This window comes from Dryobates pubescens, chromosome 1 (assembly GCF_014839835.1).
Source record: "Dryobates pubescens isolate bDryPub1 chromosome 1, bDryPub1.pri, whole genome shotgun sequence".
In the NCBI taxonomy this organism is placed as follows: Eukaryota; Metazoa; Chordata; class Aves; order Piciformes; family Picidae; genus Dryobates; species Dryobates pubescens.
Window position 1 is genome coordinate 65839866 of NC_071612.1, and position 22427 is coordinate 65862292.

The 22427-nt window shown below is 37.1% G+C and overlaps 1 protein-coding gene across 1 annotated transcript in view; it reads left to right on the forward strand.

The window, feature by feature from the left end:
* Window positions 1-22427, forward strand: part of CACNA1D (calcium voltage-gated channel subunit alpha1 D) — a 168216-nt gene that overhangs the window by 97070 nt on the left and 48719 nt on the right. Inside the window, exons 8-24 of the mRNA XM_054179264.1 lie at window positions 1017-1177; window positions 1779-2004; window positions 2151-2358; window positions 4254-4374; window positions 5360-5474; window positions 6167-6236; window positions 6813-6879; window positions 7659-7803; window positions 9473-9602; window positions 12453-12512; window positions 16637-16743; window positions 17721-17808; window positions 18280-18387; window positions 18539-18591; window positions 18846-18992; window positions 19751-19952; window positions 21101-21259. Of these exons, the coding sequence (XP_054035239.1) occupies window positions 1017-1177; window positions 1779-2004; window positions 2151-2358; window positions 4254-4374; window positions 5360-5474; window positions 6167-6236; window positions 6813-6879; window positions 7659-7803; window positions 9473-9602; window positions 12453-12512; window positions 16637-16743; window positions 17721-17808; window positions 18280-18387; window positions 18539-18591; window positions 18846-18992; window positions 19751-19952; window positions 21101-21259 (2167 nt within the window). The remainder of the gene's footprint in view (window positions 1-1016; window positions 1178-1778; window positions 2005-2150; window positions 2359-4253; window positions 4375-5359; window positions 5475-6166; window positions 6237-6812; window positions 6880-7658; window positions 7804-9472; window positions 9603-12452; window positions 12513-16636; window positions 16744-17720; window positions 17809-18279; window positions 18388-18538; window positions 18592-18845; window positions 18993-19750; window positions 19953-21100; window positions 21260-22427) is intronic.

Below are 22427 nucleotides of genomic sequence, written 5' to 3' on the forward strand. Positions count from 1 at the left end.
AAGCCATAGTTTGATGTTTTGGTACTGCCAAAAGGGCTGCAGTGCCCTTTCCCTGTCTCAGCTGTTCTTTCTTGCTCTTCTGGTGATGTGGCCATACAACGAATTGGATCAGACAACTGACCAGCTAAATCAGCCCAGGAAAAAAGAAATTGGTTTCAACCAGTCAGTTCTTAAGGCTGGCTCACTTCATTAGGGTCAGTTCTGGCAAAAAGGAAAAGAGAAGGCAGAAGGGGAGCAGACTACTTCTTTCCATCCCTTTCCATTCCAACAGATTTATGCTAGACTAGCTTGATAGTGAACCTATAGAGGAAGAAGCTTATACATGCAGCCTCTTCTCAGTTCTTTGCTATTTTAAGGGTATGTCAGGCTGCCATTGGAATCTTCCATCTGTGCCTGCTCTGTCCCTTGAATTTTGGATGAAGCAGTTGTCATTTCCTAAAGTTTATTATCCAAATCCGCCTCAGTAGTTCTGGGTGTGTGAATTTTATATGCTTCTGTGTATTAAGTGCTTCCTAATCCTTACATTGCTGGGTCATAGGAAGAGATTTTCTTCCTGTTTCACAAATGGGAATTCAACCAAGGGAGACCAAGTGGTTTACTAAAATTCCCAGAAGTGATGCAATGAAATTGAATCCAGTTATATAAGTCCAAAGCTAAGATAATATCTTCACTTGTGAATCCACAAGTGTATGGAGCTCGGGAAGATTGTTCTATCTTATTGTTCAGTAAAATGTTAATGTAGCTGAATATAATTATTTCTCAGGCAATTAGAGTCTCCAAAAGTTGCGGTTTACATTTAAAAATCTCTAACGAAACCTAAAAGAGGAATAACAAACCCCTAATCTGCAACTGGTAATCATTTACACAACTCTCTGAAGTATTGTGTGCGTATGTATAAAAATACACCTGCTCACACATACATACTTGCACAATGGTTTCTGCAGAGAATAAACTCTCCTTACGTCCATACATGGTTTTCTTTATAATAATAAATCTGTTTTTCTTTGATCTTTCAGTCGACGCTGGCGTCGCTGGAATCGATTTAATCGAAGAAAATGTAGAGCTGCAGTAAAATCTGTCACATTTTATTGGCTTGTTATTGTCTTGGTCTTTCTGAACACATTAACTATCTCATCAGAGCACTATAATCAACCTGACTGGCTGACCCAGATCCAAGGTACAATCAAAAATTCTTTATCCTGTTTTGACTATGGATACTTATCTTCTGTCAGTGGCAACTTTTATACTTTGCCATTTGCTTGTTTGCTTTCCCGAAGGATATTCAGCCCAGCTAAAGGGAGAGATGCAAGAAATGGCTGAATGTGTCTGATTTCCACAACTGTAGCACAGCTTAATGCCATACTAGCAAAAAGCTGACAATACTAAATTGTAAATGCCTGTACTTCTATTGTTAAATCATGCTTGAAAGCTGAGAAAGGAAATAGAAACTGGCACAGCAGAACATGCTGTGGGCTGTATTGCTTAAGCTGTAGTGTGGACTCAAGCTGTGAGCTGAGTAGCCCTGAACTGCACAACAGATTGGGAAGATAAGTAGCTTATAGGTAGCAGAAAGCTTGACGTCCTCGTGTAACTTTTGCCACTTAGGCATCCAATACAGTCCAATGTGAAAACCCAATACTTCCTTTATGAGCAAAAGGCTGTGAGCTAATATAATAAATTATAGTACTAATATGTTAAAATAGAGATGAAAACTGTGAGATAATTCAGGCATTTCTTTTTCTTTCTTTCTTTCTTTTTTTAAAAATCTTTTGTTCCAGATATCGCAAATAAAGTTCTTCTGGCTTTATTCACCTGTGAAATGTTAGTAAAGATGTACAGCTTGGGCCTACAGGCTTATTTTGTTTCTCTTTTTAACCGCTTTGATTGCTTCGTTGTTTGTGGTGGCATTGTTGAAACCATTTTGGTGGAGTTGGAAATTATGTCACCCCTTGGAATTTCAGTGTTTCGCTGTGTTCGTCTCCTGCGTATTTTTAAAGTAACAAGGTAAGATTAACTGATACTGCTCCCTTCAGGGATAGCAGAAGGGCAATCAGCAATTATTTTTTGTAATACTTCATCATGCACTGCTCTTTTACTGTTTTGTTTGGGGTTTTTTTGGTGTGTGTTAACACACGCATTTTAATTTATAGGCACTGGGCATCCCTGAGCAACTTGGTAGCATCCTTGTTAAACTCAATGAAGTCCATTGCTTCACTGTTGCTTCTGCTTTTCCTCTTCATCATAATCTTCTCGTTGCTTGGAATGCAGCTGTTTGGAGGCAAATTTAATTTTGATGAAACTCAAACAAAACGGAGCACCTTCGATAATTTTCCACAAGCTCTTTTAACTGTATTCCAGGTAACTTTCTTTCATCCCGTATGAAACATTTTACCTTTGATGATCAGCAAAACTGTTCAAATGATCATGTTGCCTGAAAATAAAGTCACAAATACTATTTAATCAGTTTACTTTAAGTAGCATTCTTCTCATTAATTTTAGTACTCTAGTAACTCTGCACCATTTATACCATTTGTTTCATGTCTTATTTGATCTATCTATGCAACACAGCTATCATTTTACTTCACAAAATTAAATCCTTTGTCCATCAAATACATGACTAGAAAAAAGTGGAATGTTGTTTTTATTTTAATAAAATAGTTTAATTTTATTTTATTACCTATATAAAAGTTCAGCTATTCCCAAGTATTAAAAAATGAGAAGCATTCTAAGAGTTCATGTTTGCATATCGGTCATATCACTTACTGTAATGTAAAAATAAGCAGGAATTTCTTTTAAGAGACATTGTGAAGCATATTAAAATTGTAAGAGAACTTGACTGTTACTTGTGAAAAGATAGGACCATACTTGCAGTTGACTTTTCACTATTTTGTGATTTTTTTTTTCATTTCAATTTGCATACTGTAATTAGGCTAATTGGTTTAATCTTTCTAGCCATTTTCAAATTCAGTTTGGCATATTACTACAATGTTTGGTGTCAGATGTTTTAAGTGAGTGGTTGAAGCTGACTCTGCAAGACTCAAGTTTATGTCAGCTTTCTATTTCTTTGTTAGAAGTTCTATCAGGAGGGTGCCCAGAGGAAGCTAAAAACCAAAGCCAAACCAAAACCCAACCAACCAAACAAAAACCCACCTTCCCATGGAACTTTGACATAAGGAAGTTTCCTTAAGAGGAAAAGTGCCAACATACAGCATGACGTTACCCCTTAAAAAAAAAAGAAATTAAGGCTGTACTTTCAAACTCTGCTGACTTGGATTTTATTCAGATTTTAGGCTGCCTCATTTTCAAAAGAATGAAATTTGCCTCCATTTTTTAATACCCTTGGAAACAACCAACCTCTTGGTGCTCAACAACTATGCAAAGCAGCTTTATAAGTTTATCTTTAAAAAAATGAATTTCAGAAATTAGCATCCATGTAATTTTCTTGAACAACCACTTAATTTTTTGAGAGCCAGTATGGCCTGCTTTCTCAGGATAGAACTGATAACTTATAAGAAGTTACAGAGAAATATATTAAGTGCTCCTATAACCTCAATTGTAATACTTAGTTTACAAGCAGGCAACTTGACTTTTTCTCGATTGTGACAAAAATACCAACTTTTTAACTAACCAACAGATTTCTGTGAAATATCTTTACATGAAACAATAGCCAATAAGAAAATAATGTAATTCTCCTAGAGCACTGAGCTCCATTCAGTTTATAATGGCTATCAATTCAAAAGCTACAGTAGTAGTGTGTGCGAGGAGTATGTTCATTGCAAAGTTCAGGTGGCCAGTCACATTTGAAATTGAAACTGGGTAGACCATTTTGCAGGACCAACAAGTGGCACACACTAGAAAAGATTATACTTTTTTTTTTTTGGACACTATTTAAAAAAAGAGTACCTTAAAACTTACACTAATTTGATTTTCAAGAGTGATGAGCATTTGCAGGCATTACTATATGTGTGGCATTACTGCAAACCAGGGCTTTTACTTTTGCATGCAGAAATCAATAAAATCCTAGGCTTCATTTTTATTATTTTTGCATTTGAAGTTCAGTGGTGTAAATGTGTAGCATAAAATGAAAGCTGGTAGAGTTAAGCCTGAGCTTTCAGGAGATGCTTATTTAAATGGACATTTTAAAACAATGCATGAAAAGATTGTGGGTTTGCTATATGTATGCAGAAGGTTGGCTTTATTGTGTGTCGTGGTCTCTTTGTTGTTGAGTTACTAATAATATATCTCCTTCTCAGATTCTAACAGGTGAAGACTGGAATGCTGTTATGTATGATGGCATAATGGCATATGGTGGTCCATCATCATCAGGCATGATAGTCTGTATATATTTTATTATCCTCTTCATCTGTGGTAACTGTATCCTTTGCACTCAATGGAAAGATCTCTGAATGGGGTTGTGTGTCAGGGCACATACACAGAATTTCTCTCTGAGGGAGTAAATCACAGTGGATGTGTGAGTGCTTTCTGCATGTGCTAAATCCTTCAAATAGATTTATTTTTTTACACTTGTTCCCTAATGAATGAGACCTCAGTGATCTCCAGCTCCATCTCCACCCACTGTAATGGCAGAAACCAGTGAATTTTCAATTCCCTTCTCAGTGGGAAGACATCCCTATTCTACCTGCTTGTTACTCCTTCACATTTCTCCCTCTGAAAATGCATGGATGTCATCTGATCTTTATGGCAGTAATTTCCCTTTCATCCTTCCAAAGCTTGGTATAGCTCTGTGAACTCTGACACATGCAGCCTGTGGAGCCAGTGATGGTGCAGGGACCAGATGGGATAAGGTCTGCAAGGAGAAATGTTTAGTCAGTTAGGATTAAGTCTGAAGCATTCCCCTTCCCTCCCTTCAGTGGAAATACTTCCTTGGCCCCATGCAGCACCAGAAGCTAATGTCATTCTCAGAAGATTTTAAAAGGTCAAGAGGTGATAAAAGAGCAAAGCCATTCTACAGTGCTTGCGTCAGTATTTGTGCTTAACTGATATGGACTGAGCACAGAAGTTTATATAAATTGCTGTTGATACAGGAGATAGTGTGTTATAAAAATGATTATTTTTTTTAAATACCTGACCTGCCTTCACTTCTAACAGACAATGTTTCATATTTAAAATGCTTCTATTTTACCACTTAAAATTGGTGACCCTAATGGATCTCATTTTTTACCCAGTATTAATCTAGGCCATTAAATGAGTCTTAATTGCACTACACTCAAGCGTCTCAAATCTCTCTGCTGTAGGTTGGGAACATGTGTTTTGTATCTGTCACATTGTCAGTGTTTATGCTGATAATAAGCCAGACAAGTACAGTAAGGCATGATGTCCTTAAAATGATTTGAAATAGATATCTTGCTAAATGTCTTCTTGGCCATTGCTGTGGATAACTTGGCAGATGCTGAGAGTCTAAATACAGCTCAGAAAGAAGAAGCTGAAGAAAAGGAGAGGAAAAAGAATGCGAGGTAAAATAGCATGGGCATGGTGAATAAGCAGGAGGGGGAAGGAAGAGGGTACTGAATTATTTCATAAGGATTTTCTTTGTGTAAATGTCTTTACCACTTAAAAAATGTGACTCATGAAAAAAATGAAAGCGTTTACCTAGACATTATAGTAAGGTCCAATTAGTATGATTTTTAGATAGAAGCTAGACAGTAATGAGGAGAATAGGGTGAATTAAGGACATCATGATCAGACAACTAATAATTTAAATACTGTAGGATTTATTGCACAATTAGAACAAGAATGTATCTGTTGTTGCCAGTGCACAGCTTCCCATGGAGTCAGTTCTCTAAGCCTTATATAGACAAGAAGAAAACCTTCCTTTGAAACCAGTGCAGGCCTATTGAAGTCAATGCAAGTTGTTTGTATGAGTCCAAGGGCACGGTTTATCCCTTCAGAAAGGAGTAATGGTCATGCATTGAATGTTTTAGAGATTAGCTTCTGGAATGATATTCAAAATGATAATATTTTAAATGGATCATTGCATTCAAATGCAATGGATTTTACTGCTCTTGACACCTGCAGTTATGCAAATAATTTTAAGTATTTTACAATATGGTTTGTGGTACACTCTTTTCGTAGGCTGGGATAGTTCACTTAAAATCTTCTGTCTTTTCATGATGTGCTTTGTAACTATTATTGTATTGTTTTGTAGGAAAGAGAGCCTGGAAAATAAAAAAAGTGAGAAGTCAGAAGGTGATCAAAAAAAGCCCAAGGATAGTAAGGTGTTTATTCTAAAAATTGACTCTCTTCTAAGAAGCAGTTTTACTAATTTTGTTATGGAGTGCTTTTCAAGGCTGCTATGTGTTGAACAATTTCCTTTATGAACCCATCATTCCTACATTCTTTTCCAGGCCATGGAAGCTTAGTTCTGATGCTTTGCATCCTCAAGGAATCTCCTAATCCGAAAAATTGCTTTGGTTTCAGGATATCCTGACAAGAGAAGCTTCTAGAGCATGAAGCATTTAACATCAGAAAAAATGAATGACAAAGATTAGTGAATGATAAACTTTTAGGTTTTTCGGGGGGGTTTGTTTTGTTTTCCCCCCAAAGTTTATTGGTTATATTCTTGTGATTCATGCAGCCAGAAGGAAGTAGGTACTATAGAGGAATAATATTTTAAAATATGTATTGCACTGTCAGCTCTGTTCTCAGTTACTCTGTTTCAGAAAACTCAAACTAAGTATAAAGATCTTTTCCCTGGCATCAGAGGCTTATTTGATGTACTTTCTGTGGAGCTTTATACTCCAATCTACATTTAAATTTATTTTTTCTCTTGTGCATCTCTTTCATTCCTGTAGGTAACAATTGCTGAATATGGAGAAGAAGATGAGGATAAAGATCCCTACCCACCCTGTGATGTACCAGGTAGTTGAATACCAGCCAGAAGACAAACACATTTAAGCTTATTTGCCGAAGTATCATAAGTTCGCTCTTGCTGAATATGTAATCAATTCCTTTGAAGTTGCTGGATTTGTGCTCTGATATCAGTGAATAAATGGACTTGTAAGCTGCAAAGTATCTTTTCCTGCAGCTTCTCAGACAGTACAAACAGCATATGAGAGTTAATACTGTGAGCCTGAAGACTGCTTTGATAATGCTGTCTGGATGTGAGAGCAAATTCTTGACTTCCCTGAAATGTTTGGCAAAAAAACGACATTTTAGGGCTGATAATGTTCACTCAATTTTGTCTTACTTTTGTTCAGTGAACACACTCATCTGAAAAACAGGCTGTCTGATTGTCTGGATGCCTGTTACAGAAATCCACCCTACCTTTTGAGCTGTCAGTGCTCAGCCCATGCACAAGGCTCAGCCCTGCTACAGTACCATGCAAGCATGGACTGATGGTCAGGGGCTGGGCATGAGTGGGGTTTCAGAGCCCATGGGCCAGGGTGTCCCCACATGAGGCTAGTCAGAGCCACTCAGGACACTTCAGCACACACCCATACGTGCATGTCAATGTGTATATCGGCTTGTAACAATTGTATGAGTCTTCATACATCGATTCATGGATTTTTAAAGCCATGCCATGTAGAAGTATTTTCTATGTGCCATATATATTTTAATACAAGCCACATTTTTGTATTACTGTGAGCAAAATCTCAGTGCTTTTTAACTTATAATTAAAAAAAGTATTTAATTTAAAGTAGGTGAGGAGGAAGAAGATGAGGAGGATGAGCCAGAGGTACCAGCAGGCCCACGTCCCCGTAGAATATCGGAGCTAAACATGAAGGAGAAGATAACGCCGATCCCTGAAGGGAGTGCCTTCTTCATTTTCAGCAGCACCAACCCGTAAATAAAATTTTGAAAAATACTGGTTTAGTCCAACAAGATTTAGCAGTGAAGGAACAGCCCTCTCTTCAGTGAGAATAAGAATAGAACATTCAGTATTTCCCGCAGGAGAGAGGCTAGCTTCCCTCCTAACATTTTCTGAATGACTTGGTAAATAAAAATAATTTGAAATATAGCTTAATTTACTGTTTACTATTGAAGAGAATGTTTTGTCCATATAGTCTGTCAAGCCTGCGCATGTCTGAGCAGCACTGATTAATATATATTAGCTATTTAATGTGTTAGTCACTGGAAATAAAAGCTGTGACATAAGATCTGAGCATTTCTACATTAGGCAGGATTCCTAGTAGCCTTTGTGGAACAATACAAGAAGAGAAAAAGAGAGGGGGAAAAAAAGACAAGAAGAAGTAGTAAGGATATATATATATTTTTTTTTTCCTCTTCAGGTAACAGCATTTTCTCAGATAAAAGCACACACTGAAGATGAAGACAAGTTATTTGACAAAATGAAGTAATAGTTGCATCTTGGGGGCAGTTGGGATCTTTCACTGTTCAGTCTTCAGCATTAGTCAGGATCCTGCTTTTTTGCCAATTTAACCTACTTAACCAAGGTGCTCAGTAGCATTTGTAATGACCATGGGCTCAGTGGCTAAGCATATGTACAGTTCCACTTCATGTTGTGTGGCTGAAAACTCAGTAGCTGCGTAACCTTCAGCACCCACTTGTCCCGAAATTCTGTAAAGATCACAGGCAGCTCTGATCACATCTCACCAAATGCGTATTTTTGACAACTTTAATAAGAAAAAAATCAAACTGGGGGTCTGAAGTGATTTACTATCTAGTGTTGGGCCTTTGGACATTGGCCTCTGTATGTGCCCAGTGGTACATGCACTGGAACCTGTAGTCCCATTGAAAATCAGCAGGAGCTTGGAAATCCTGTCTCAGATTCCTTTGATAAGTACATCTTTGCTACAGGTGGATTGGATTTGGGATTTATTTGCATTTTTAAAAATTAGAGCAATAGCTTCAGTATTTTTATTTTTTATTATCGATGTCATTAATTTGTCATGACTCATGCAAATGATAAGCCAATCACACAGGACTTTATACTTACTGTGTTTGGAGTGTTGGGGAGTCATGGTGAGGGGCAGGTGAGGGACCCGGGGTTGTTTAGTCTGGAGAAGAGGAGGCTGAGGAGAGACCTCATTGCTCTTTATAGCTCCCTGAGAAAAGGTTGGAGTGAGGTTGGGCTCTTCTCTCTAGTGTCAGGTGACAGAATGGAAAGAAATGGCCTGAAATTGTGTCAAGGGAGTGTTAGGTTGGGGATTGGGATCAATTCGTTTGCTGCAAGAGTGGTCAGACATTGAAACAGGCTGCCTAGGGAGGTGGTGGAGTCACCATCCCTGGAGGTGTTCAAGAAACGTGTGGCCATGGCATCTGGGGACATGGTTTAGTGGCCGTGGTGGTGTTGGGTTAGAGGTTGGACTTGATGATCTTGGAGGACTCTTCCAACCGAAAAGAAGTCTGTGATTCTGTGATTTGCACAGCCTTTAGGTGCTGATAGTTGCACTGTTCTGTCACTGTTGGCAGAGTAATAGAAAACACCATGTATTAACCATCTGCTGATTTCTATTTGCACACATGGTATATTTTTATGTCTCTTCTTTAGAATTCGAGTGGGATGCCACAAACTCATCAATCACCACATCTTTACCAATCTTATTCTCGTCTTCATCATGCTGAGCAGTGTTTCCCTAGCAGCAGAAGATCCAATTCGCAGCCACTCTTTTCGAAATAATGTAAGCCCTTCATTTTTATGTCTGAAGATAATTATATCCTCACAGGATAATAATCATTTGGGACTAGTGCCTGGTTTTTAATTTTCAAGTTAAGAAATTTTTCTTTTACTTTTTCATTCGTATTTTCATGTATTTATATTACACTTTTTTTTTTGTTTCTCTTAAAAACCCCCCATAAATCTTCTGAGACAAGGAACTCACAGGTATTAGAACCTCTTATTGTGTACATTATGTTTTTTTCTTTGGCTATAAATAGATCAGAATTAAAAATGTGCAAGCTGAGAATAATCTTTATGGTTTTAATATTCTTTTCATGATTTTCAGCTGGTGTACTTGATGAACCTTTCCTGAATCACTCATGGCGTCTCTGCGTTTGACACTGATTTAAAAATGTCATTTAGACTTATTACTGTTTATAATGTGTTTGGTACAGACTATGACCTCTTCTCCTTCATTGGCTCTGTTATACAGTCTTGGGAAACTCAGAGTATCACTGTGCTGTTGAGAGTACAGATTTGTAAGGGTATTACTTCTTCTTTCAAATAAGTATCTGTGGCTACTAATGAGTTTGAGTACCACCACTCTAAGCCTTGAAGGTCTTTGGATTCTTGACTGGCCATATCAGAAACGAAACAAGTTTTGCTTTTTTTCTAAACTCACATGTAAGGCCAGGATCAGAACATGTCTTGATGTGAAGTCAAATGCCATTTCAGCCTGTAGACAAATGTCAAAACTGCAGAATTTTGCATGGATTTTTATATATATATATACTTTTAGAAACAAAAGAGTTATTAGAATGTTAAATTCAGAAATGTTTCCATTCAGTAAAAGGATAGTGTATGTGGTGAGTAGACGTCTGTGTATCTCCTAAGCCAAATTCCTGAATCTTCCATTTGAAGTTCTTAGTATAGTAGAAGACTCATATGCACAATTAATCTTGTGGCCACTAATGTTTGTCTCACACTTGTTGCGCTGGTAGTAGCGGTGAAGCAAGCCTCTCCGGTTTTTTTTTGCGAGCTGTGCGTGCTCCAGATTAGCTATGAAATTGTGGCCATCATGGGACTTAGTAATAGTCTGTGGGACTTAGGATATTAGACAGAACTTCCAGGCCCTTCCTGTCTTAGATGACAGTTAGAGTAATTCTTCCACCTCTTACAGGAAAGACGGGCCTACAAGGTCAGTTGTGTTCCTCTGTTTCTTCCTAGAGTAGATGCAGCCTCTGAAAGTACTATTTTGGCTGTGGACATTCTCTGAACATTTTATCAGTGGCATTAGCAAAACTCAGAAAGCTAAAACTTTCTTCAAAGGTGAAAAGAGGTCATAGAACAAAGACACTCCTCATGTACTATTCAGTAGAGCTGTGTGCTTCCCATATCTATAAAACTGGACAAGTCTAATCTCATGAATAAATCACATTAATGGATAAGAAAAAGAGACCTGGTGAGAAGTATTGAAATTGTTATTGTAGAAATTACTTGAAGGGCTGAATAATTGTTTTTGTAACTAGAGGAGTACAAGAAAAATGTATCTGGAGAGTGGTGGTAATTGTTTGAGACATAGGTAAAACGTGTGAGTCATTTTCAGATGACACTGTTCTCTTGTAAATATTCACAAATGCACCAGGCCTGCACGAGTTTGCTTGAGTTCACTTGAGTGATCATGTTCTTCGAGCCAGCTCAGAAGGAGAATGAAAGTTTACAGATTTTGAATATTTAACTCTAGAATGAATTCCTTACTGATTAATCTTTGTTGAATAGCTTTAATGTTTGCCTATTTTTTCAGCCACAGCAGGGACCAGAAGAATGTGATCTCCAACTGAACATGGGGAGAATCATTATTTTCTTTTATATGATCTAATAGGAATACTTTGTTGTCTCTGTTTGATTTCTCCTTCCCATTTTTTCAGTTGCTGAAGGGCCGGCAACATGTTTCTCTTTGCTAGCTGGATTGCAGGATCCTTTAGACTAGTGCCCTGCTGCAATGCACTTTGATTGCTAAAGGAGGTGCTAAGGATATGGCCATCCTGAGAGGGTGACATTTTGGTTGTACAGTCATGTATGGCAACTGTCCCATCAACAGCAGTGAGGTCAATATGACATCCATAAACTTTTAAAAGTTTGCCTATCACGGTACAACTGTTGCAGATTCTTTTCAATTTCCTACAAATAAATCACTGCTCAGTTTTCCAAGTCTGAGAAAAAAAAGAGCTGTAGTGCTGATTTTAGATTACAGATTACTTATTTATTTGCTTTGTGTAACTCTGAGTCTACACAGGAACAGTATAATGTAGCAGAACATAGAATGATGTGCATCCATTGAAGTTTTATTTTTTGATACAATACTTTGGTTAAAAACCAGACTTATTAGTAGTAAGTATTTATTCTTTGTGTATGATTCTGTATTTCTGCTAAAGGCCTGAAGAAAGTACCTGTGAAAGCTGGTAGAGGAAAGTCTGAATGGAAAGAAAGTGTTCCTTATTGGGTCCTGTTAACTCTTTAGGGGTGAAATCTAATATCTAAGCACAGTGATATCTAATACATTAGTAAGTTAATAAAAATGGTTGGACAACAGTTGAAATTGTAAATTAGTTTGTCTAAATTCCCCATGTACCTCCTCTAGATTAAGTCAGGTGTTGTTATGCATGTCATCTAAATTGTAAAGATATCTTAATAGATTAATTTCTTACTATGGCACATATTATACCTTGCAGATACTTGGTTACTTTGACTATGCTTTCACAGCCATCTTTACTGTTGAAATCCTGTTAAAGGTAATGCATTGTTAATTGATCCTTGTTAACTCAAAAGCAGCTTTAGCAATAATGTTTGTAACTTTTTGTTTACCTTCCAGATCCTAGGGTATGCAGATTATGTCTTCACTAGTATGTTTACATTTGAGATCATTTTGAAGGTAACAGGTTTTTAAAGGAAGTTTGTTTAAAAGGATTTTCCTTGTGTGTCATCTGCCAAGAAAAGGCACTTGAAGTGTTCTTCGCCTTTTCTCTACGCGATCAAAGCTAAACTTTTCTTAAACCAGAGGATTTTTTTATTTGATAGTTCCTCATAGTTTTGATTGGTTATTTTTTTATCATTGAGTGCATGAAGAAGCTCAGTTTTTATCATTACATCAATTTAATAATTCATTTTTTTTACCCTTTTTAAACTTAGAGTTGTCAGAAAAGGGAAAAATAATTCACTGCGCATGAGCTTTTCCTTCTCCTTGCTCTGGCATTTTCAAAAGAGATAATCAATCTTCTAAGGAGGCAGCATGTAATTTCTCATTTCTTCTGCTGAACTATATTCACAGAGCTAAAATAGTAGATAACTATTTTCTTGCAATAGGACTTGCAAGATATCTTGCATTTATCTATCTACATACTAAGACACTTTGCATTTATCTTGGGCATACATTTAAATAGAAGAAAGGCATAAATATGCTTGCTTAAATGTATTACCCATGCATGAATCAGAAATTGGCTTTTTAATGTATAGTTTGTGTACTGATTTATCTGTTGGGGTTACTCAGATTTTAAATGTATGAGGCTTACACTGGCAGAGAAACCATCAACTGAGAATTAGATTCACATGTAAAAAAGTACTGAGCAATGAAATAAAAATTTTTGTGGGAATTTGTGAAATATATTTTCCAATGTTTACACATGATTCCTAAAAGCTTCTTGTTGTGCATATTCACCAAGAGTTTTTGGTTGAGTAACCCTGACCTACACTCTTAATTTCTGGTACACTGAGAATCTGTACATAAACTTTGCATTCCCAGTTGAGAATAACGCTTAACAAAATCTCTTCTCCCAGCTTCTGCTCATACTGCTGTGCATACTCTTCACAATGTGGTTTGATTGATACTAATTGTTGCACTATTTGGGCTGTTTACAAGATAAGCTGTACTGTCAGTAATAGGACTACTTTTATGCTTGCAAATATTCTCCCAAACGTTGCTATAGAGTTGATTCCTCATATAATATTTGTAGCATTCTAAAATAAATATCAAATTTGTTTCTCACTGCTAGAGACAGGCCAGACTAAAGGAGAGAATGAAGCACTTGAGAACTGTAGCAGTAGATCAAACTGGTGCCCAGCTCTGAATCTGAGAAGCCATACAAAATGTTACCACCATATCTGTGGCAGAAGAGAGTTGGTAAACTTCCATGTGTTCTGAGCAGCAGCTCCTGCAGTCCCAAATGTGTTTCTGTAGGAGACAGAGGAATTACAAACCATGGCACAAAGAGGCATAACTCAATCTTTAAGAAAAGCAACATTCCTACTAACTGCAAGAGGTTTTGACACTGAACTACTCAGTTATTCAAGGATTGTAGGAAGGTCTAGAACTTGAGCTTCTGAAATCTATCATTGTATAATATTGCAAAGAAACAAGAAGCCCCATCATAGCCAAAAATGTTGAGTGACTCCACTTTCTCCAGGAAACTGCTGTGCAGTGCACTTCTACGGTAGAATTTATTCTCTTTTATAAATACCTATAAAATGTAATGGACAGCCAGAACATCACCGTTGTATGTGTACAGTGCCTGCTTTACTAACATGCCTCAGACACTGGCTTTGCTTGCTTATGGCTGGAGTTCTTCATGTCTTCTGTGCTGGGTTTTGCGTTGTGCTTTCCACAGTATCTTAAGTTGTACAGAAGCTGTGTGTGTTCTGCAGGGAGTAAATTCAAGACTGGATCTACAGAAGCAATATAATTCCTTAATTTCCAGGCAGAAAGTACATGAAACTGAAATTAGAATAACAAGAAATGATCAGCTGCAGTGAAGAAAGTAAAAAATTTTTTAAAAACCCTCTGAGCTATAAACCAGAATAACTCTCAGCATGTGAGGAGTCTCCCTGGGCTCTTAGTGACTGCTTTGCAGACATGAAGATTTCCACATTATATGGTGTTGATATGTGGATATGAATATCAAAACTACCAAGAGCAGTTTAAAGCACTGAAGAATTCTCTTATGTAATCCCTACATGGGCTGAAATCTGGTTTACCATCCTTTCTGTGGTACTTCAGAGATGTGAAAACAGAGCATAGGTCAGGTTAGGGTCTTGTGCTTTTAACCACCCCCCAGCTGTGCTAATCACTCACCTTTTAAGCTGGTCCTCTCTGGTACGTAAGTACAGGCAGGAGAAAAGGAGCATCTCTGGTGGGGTGCCCCAGGCACTCAGCTCAGTGTCCTGCAGCATCTGCTCTGCTGAAGGCTTTTTGACAGCACTTGCCACCTCAGATCAGCTCAAGGCTCTGCTTTGATCTTGATCTATGCAAAGAACAGAATGATTCACTGTATAGTTTTAGTCAAATGCATCTGCATCTACTGGGATATTTGTAATGATTGAAATATGAGTCACCATGTAAAGATGGGGAGATGCATACTTCACCTGTATTTTTAGGTGAATTATTCTTTACCATTGTGAGAGTCTTTACATCAAATTCTGTGTGCTGCTGATAAAGTACTACAGTGTAAATGAGTATTTGCAGAGAGACACAAATTTGATATTCAGGATTATTTTAGTCTTCAGCTCCCACTGATTTTAATGAGTTTAGCCATACGCTGTACAGATGAAAGTGGAAAAAGCTAGGATTTTACTGGAAATTTTATTATACAGCTATATTGTATCTCTCGTATCATGGCATATTTGAAAGCTTTAGGATATTTATTCTTCTAGTTTTGAGGAACACTTAGTGTTTTGATTACAACAAAGTTTTACATGAAAATAAGGAGAGAAGGGCTTCCAGAGAAGAATGTGTGTTTTGTAGTCTGTTCCTTTGCAGGTATGTAGCTTTCACTGATGCATTTTCATGCAAAATGCCTGTAAATAGTGATGCAATAAACTGAGACACCCGTTGACAGTAGCTCTGTTCTACATTATGGAACAGTCTTGAAAGAAATGATAGTCTGCTGTGAGGGGAAAGGAGGAACAGAGTAGGAAATAATGAGTTTAAAATGCCCAGTCAGTACTAGATGTTCTCTGACTGGCACTGAGTTTTCTTACCTGTGGAAAACAAGTACCTGAGAGTACTCAGATCTTTTTAAGGGGACCTTAAGGCTGAAGAAATTGGAATCCCTGGGCCTGAACTACTAGGTGTTTATCACAAGTATTTATTTTAATCCATGGGTTTGGGTTCAGTGCTTCAGTCTTAATCTATAAACGTTGAAAAACCCAATAAAGTCTACTGAGTGCAGATTCAGTGCTTCTAATGGCTTGGCTGGATTACTCTGTGCATTTTTACATGATACTTTCAGTTATGGTAATAGCCTGATTCATATACTTAGGAGGCCAATTCAGCTTCGTGATACCTGAGAACATTTGCCCAGATTTTGTCTGCAGCCCTAATTAATAGAGACTCTATCATTGGCTCCTAAGGAAACCTGCAAATGATGCTTGCAGGTTCCTTCACAAGATACCCTTTGTGTGTTTCAGTCATCTTAATTGAGTCACAGAAAGCAGAAAATGAAGATGTGTACGATAGGGAAAGTAATGTTTGATGTTCCACGTAGACCAGCAGAACCTGGGGACCCTTGTCTGCACATAATGCAAAACAATCGATGGCCTTTTCCAGGTGATGCAGAGATACCCGCACACAATCACATCATGTCTCCTGTGAGCTGAAGGCAAACAGCCATCTAATGCTGCCTTGTGAGAGCCTTGTGCTGGTTGTGATGTAAGCCTGGACTTACAGTTTAGTTAGGATGGCAATTTTATAGTTCTTGTAGATATTTTTCTAACAAAGACCAAATCAGTTCAGTTTAATTACCTCAGCCTAAATCAGTTCTTACACAAAATATAACGTTTGTTGACATCAGAAACAATGAACAGGTGTTGCCTGAGCAGAACTATTACAATTCAAACAAAAAAACCACAATGCACATAATGTGACTGTTCTGTATCTCAGCTACTTTCAGAAAGTGAGATAATACTGTATGCATCCACACTCTAGGCAAGTGTCTTGTAAACAGCCTAAATGTGAATTTGAATAAATTGAAATACAGACTAAATGTGTGACAATTCTATTTTTAGATGACAGCATTTGGAGCATTCCTTCATAAAGGGTCCTTCTGCAGGAATTATTTTAATTTGCTGGATTTGCTGGTTGTGGGTGTTTCTCTGGTATCATTTGGTATTCAGTAAGTACTATACTTATAATGTGAATGATTTATTTTTGCCTTGGGGTTTTATACTGAAATCAGTTTCATCTCCTTTTGTTTCCCCCATTGTGTGTGGGTGTGCAGTATCAGTATTCAGGGTTGGGTCTGGCAAAAGATACTGTTAAAAAGCAGAGTGTTGTAACTCGTTTGCTAATACAGGTTGGAAACAAATTATTACTTCTATCTATTCCCAAGAGAACAAGGAAGAGCACTGTGATACTGTGTTGCGTAGCACATAATTCCTGGAGTCTCGGGAGGTTTACATGCCCTCTTTTCTGCTATTGCCATATCTACCATTTTCTTCTATGAGCTTGCTCTTTTCAGCATTGTACTACTGAGACATTCAACTTAGCAGTATTTGAAGGGGAAAGGAGTTGTGTCATAATCAGGACAATTAATTAAGGTAGTGAAGAGATTTTTATTGTGGTTTGGATCAGGCTAAACGTTTAAGAAAGTAGTCCAAAGGCGCGTGTTGATTCACTGAGCAGTTGTGCCTCATTTAAAATAATCCATCAAAGCCTTGGTATATTAGAAAAGAGCAAGGGTTGGGTGTCAGTCAACTGCTTCCCTCTTTGTAATCTGCCTATGCTAGAATACCTACTACACAAGCTTTCAGTTTCACAATATGTTCTTTAAAAGGCTGTCTGCTATTGTTTCCTCAAAATGCAGTTCTACTTAAATAGGATGAGATTCAGTTGAGATCTTTTAATCTCCATCTGCTAATTCCCAAGTTAATCCAGAAATCAAAATAATTCTTATGGTATTTATAAGGTTAGCAGCATTAGAAAATTGTATCAAAGGATCCATAAAATAAATACTTTAAAAAAATCTTGTATATATATCCTGAATCTTTTTGGAACCTTCATGTAAAAGGAAGTTGCAAGAACATTATTACTCTTAGTTATTACTAAATAAGTTTCCTTAAGAGTAACAGAGTTTCTTCTTTTTCCCCCTAGATCAAGTGCTATTTCAGTTGTGAAGATCCTCAGAGTTCTAAGAGTCTTGAGGCCCCTAAGGGCAATAAATAGAGCAAAAGGACTTAAGGTGACTATGTTCATTTTTTAAAATACTTTTCTGTTGGCCTGATTCTTTAGTCCTGTGCAAGAAAAATTGCTTAGAGTAGTTCACAGGGCAAGACATAAACCCATTCCTGATTCTTAACATACTAGGATGGGTTCTGCTCAGTTACAGCAGGTTTTATGTGGAAGAACATCAATGCCATGGCGAGCAGGTTTTGACTGTAATACTTGCTGAGAAACCAACATGTCAGAGCAATATAATAATTGGTTTTCCACAGTGCTCATGTAATTTTTAGTCAGTTGATGCTGGTGGGTCTGTGTCAACTGACTTAAAGATGAATTTAGAGGAGAAGCTTAGTTGTGGTAGTAGATATAATACCGACAGCATAGCAATAGTAATTTTAAAAAAAAAATCTGAGATAAAATAGACTTATATGCTGTGATGCTAAACAACAAATTGTATTAAAATGTGTATTTATTTGTGTTTCCTTTCCAGCATGTTGTTCAGTGTGTCTTTGTGGCTATTAGAACTATTGGTAATATCATGATCGTTACAACTCTGCTGCAGTTCATGTTCGCTTGTATTGGAGTGCAGCTGTTCAAGGTAAGCAGACATCCTCAGAAAGCAAAGCTGAGCTGAACTTTTGGTGACTTGCTGCTGAGACTGGGTTGGTCCCATTCTGACCTAATCATAGTATAAATGCTTTTCATTGGCATATTCTGCATTTTGGCATTTCTTTTTGTTTTGTGTGTAGGGAAAATTCTACAGGTGCACTGATGAGGCAAAACAGAATCCAGAGGAATGCCGGTGAGAACATCTTTGAACTAAGAAAGTGATATTATATTCTGAATAATTTAAACTGTATCAGGTATGGTCAGGCATGTGTCAGGACGTTTAGGCTGATGTCAATTGGAATTATCATCTTAAATCTACCAAAATCAGAGGTTAGCAAGGGAATAAACCAAGTTTATGGAGAGAGTGAAATAAAATCTTTTGAATAGAGCATTGGGTAACACTGAGGCTAATTCATTATGTCTCTAATGATTGTTTCTTTCCCACAGAGGGATATACATTGTTTATAAAGATGGAGATGTTGATAATCCAATGGTCAAAGAGAGGGTCTGGCAAAATAGCGATTTCAACTTTGATAATGTTCTGTCTGCTATGATGGCCCTTTTTACAGTATCCACTTTCGAAGGCTGGCCTGCGTGAGTGAACTCTTCATGTTTTCAGTGTTGCTAAGATGGTTGTATTTTTTAGAACAGTTCTCTTGTCATCTACCAGGCTTTTTGGGCAGCAAAATGGCCTCCAGGGATGGTGTAAAAACTTGCTAATAGAGTAAGGAAAACAAACCCCTTACTGTCCTTCGGAATCTGTGCACTTCTTATTCAATTCCTCACTCACCTCTATCTGTAAATGGCAAACTTCTTATAAATTGCTTGATTCCTGCTTTTTCAGCTACTGTTGCTGTAATGAGCTACTTAGCTCTAACTGAAGTACTCCTTTTAAATGTTTATCTGTCAATGCACTTGAAATAATACTAGTATGAAAATTTTAGGCCTTTGTGTAAAACTTCTACTAAAAAAATCAGGGAATAGTGTATGGCACAGAGAAACCCAGGAGGAGCAAACTGACACATGTTATTTCCCTAAATGAGAAGAGTCTTGGAGAATAGCTTTATATGACTGGCAGGGAGGGGGGAGGAGGAGGGGAGGGAAACAATCAACAAACTACTGTAGTCATTAACATGATTCTTTTGGAAAAAAAATAATTAACATTGTGTGGTATAATTTTCTGGTTTTCAGTATTATTATAAGCCCTATCAGGAACTAGAAAAATATGACATGACAGAGCAGACCATTTCTGAAACCTATCCTCTGAGTCTGCTTTTTTTTTTTTCTGCTTTTTTTTTTTTCCTTTTTTCATTTTAATGCTAATAAAGATAAAATTTTTGTTTGTTTTTCAGGCTGCTATATAAAGCCATTGATTCAAATGGCGAGAATGTAGGACCTGTATACAACTATAGAGTGGAGATCTCCATTTTTTTCATCATCTATATCATCATTATTGCTTTCTTTATGATGAACATATTTGTTGGTTTTGTGATTGTTACGTTCCAAGAACAGGGAGAACAAGAGTATAAGAACTGTGAGCTGGACAAAAATCAGGTTAAACAATGAACTCCTATCTTTTGAAAGTACCCTTTTATATTTATGCCTGATGAGCTTCCTTTCTGCTTTGGGTCAGAAGAGGGCACCAAACACGTTAGTAAAAAACCTGAGCTAGTAACTACCACCAGCTGGTGTTCAGGTCACTTTATGTTTTCTTCTGTACGCCAAACATATCAGTCTTTTTGTTGTGGAAGGTGTTAAGATTGTTAACTTCTTACTGTCTCACTTGTTGGTATCACATTAAGGAGAATTAAGCCCTTGCCAGCTTTTCTGTAGGCAGAGGAATTTTGTGTTCTGAATAGTGTGAGAGTGTTCAAAATGTTTCATTTATTTGAAATTCACAGGGGATAGTCAGATTCAAATGTAAAAAATCTGTCCCATTTTACTCTTGAACCATTTGGCTGTGAAACTCTTCAGTCACTAGTTGTGATTTTTGAGCTACTCTTGTCCAACTGTGGCACACTTCATTTAGACAAAGTTAAGCATGAAATTTTAGCCAGAATTAGTTGTGCATTTTGTGCCCTGGCAGTCAGATTTTTTAAGCATTCTTCAAAAGACAAGTGCAAGGCCCAGCCTACACAAAGATTTCAGGCAGGAGATAAATCCACATGTTCCTATGTATGTGACATGATTTTGCTGGGGAATTTAACTGAACTATTGGGAATAATACTTTCTCAGGATTTATTTTGCTAACTCTGGGATTTTATGTGATGCAGTTACACTGATGGCTGAGAATTTATTATAGACAAAGCATGACTTACAGAGAAATGAACAATTATACTATATACATACACACATAGTCTATGCTTTACTGCTACACTGTATAAAGGGGGATCTCTTCAGAAATTTCCATGAGCACTGTTTGATATTTTTTTTTCCTATGTGGCTGTGTATATGATTAGATACAGTGGCAAGTAACTGAGTGTGAATTGGTAAGCTACTTAATTACTTTATTATCACTTAAATATCCCTACCTCATAAGTAGTGAAGCTTAATAAAAACCTACATTTTAAAAAAAAGCCTTCATCAAGCAGACAGACTGCCTGGTTTAAAGACGTATTTAACAATTTATATTTGCTAATTATATTACCAGTTGATTAATTTTTAGGTATAGCCTGACAGTTTTGGTATATTTGCTTTTGCAGCGTCAGTGTGTGGAATACGCCTTGAAGGCACGTCCTCTTCGTAGATACATTCCAAAAAATCCTTACCAGTACAAGTTCTGGTATGTGGTGAATTCTACAGGATTTGAATACATCATGTTTGTCCTCATCATGCTGAACACGCTTTGCTTGGCTATGCAGGTAGGAAAAACAGAAGCTCTTTGAAGCTATTGGCATAAACTGCAGAGGAATATGGGTGACAGAATGCCTTTAATTATGTCATTTTGTGGGGTTTTTATAAAAAGACATTTGCAGAAGTGGCCCCTCCAATCCAAGTACTCTTCTGTGACATATTCTAGTCTGTTCATCAGTTCTCTAAAAGCATTTAAACCAGCTTGATGTTGGCAAAGATCTTCCTAACCTAATCAAACTCTTTGGGCTTTATTTTGTACTTGCAGTGTAATTTAATTTGTGTGTCTGTATTCCCAAGATTATCCACATGCAAGAAAAGCAGGAAAGTCTAATTTTGTTAGAAAACATTTCTCTCAATCCCTTAGATTCTTTTATCTAATGTAATTTTTTTATGCAGTACCTTGAAGCATTATTTCACCTTTCTGTGAAGTACTGTACTTGCTCTGTGTTCATGTTGTCTGTGTAGTATTCCATATTTGATTGGACAGAACTAGATGATCTTTTAAGGTCACTTCCAATCCGTACCATTCTATGAAGTCCCTGTCCATGGCAGGAGGGTGGAACTAGATGGTCTTTAAAGGTCCCTTCCAACCCTAACCATTCTATGATACTGCTATAATTTGTCTGTTTCTTCTTCAGAAGTTAAAAAACTTACTATATGGAGTAACTCTGTTTTGTATGTTAATGCATAGCTCACGGAAACATGTTCACATATATTAGCTGTATCTCTATAAATACTCCTGTGTGTACTTTTGCATGTTTTAACTTTTTTATATTATGCATGCAGTTCTCCCACCTACTTCTCCCATCTACTTTTCCAAGTAGTCATTTTCTTTAATATTTCATATTTCAGTAAGAAAAGGAATGGTTCAATTTCCGTTTACAAAACCATTCTACTTCTTTCAGCAAACTTGCAAACACTATATCCTCTTAAAAATATCAGTTCTGCACAATGTCTGTTTTTCTGTGACTAACATACTGCAAGCTTTCTAAGCAGGCATGACACAAGGTTATGTAATTTTAAATCCTAGCATATAAAACTTAGGAAATTGCAGTTGTCTAATGCTCCTGGTTTGAGGTGGAACAGTTTTCCTTTTAAAACCATTGCTCTCGCTATTCCCTTAGGATGCAGAGAAATGACAGTTGTGTTCTACTCAGTGCCTAAACGAAGAATAGA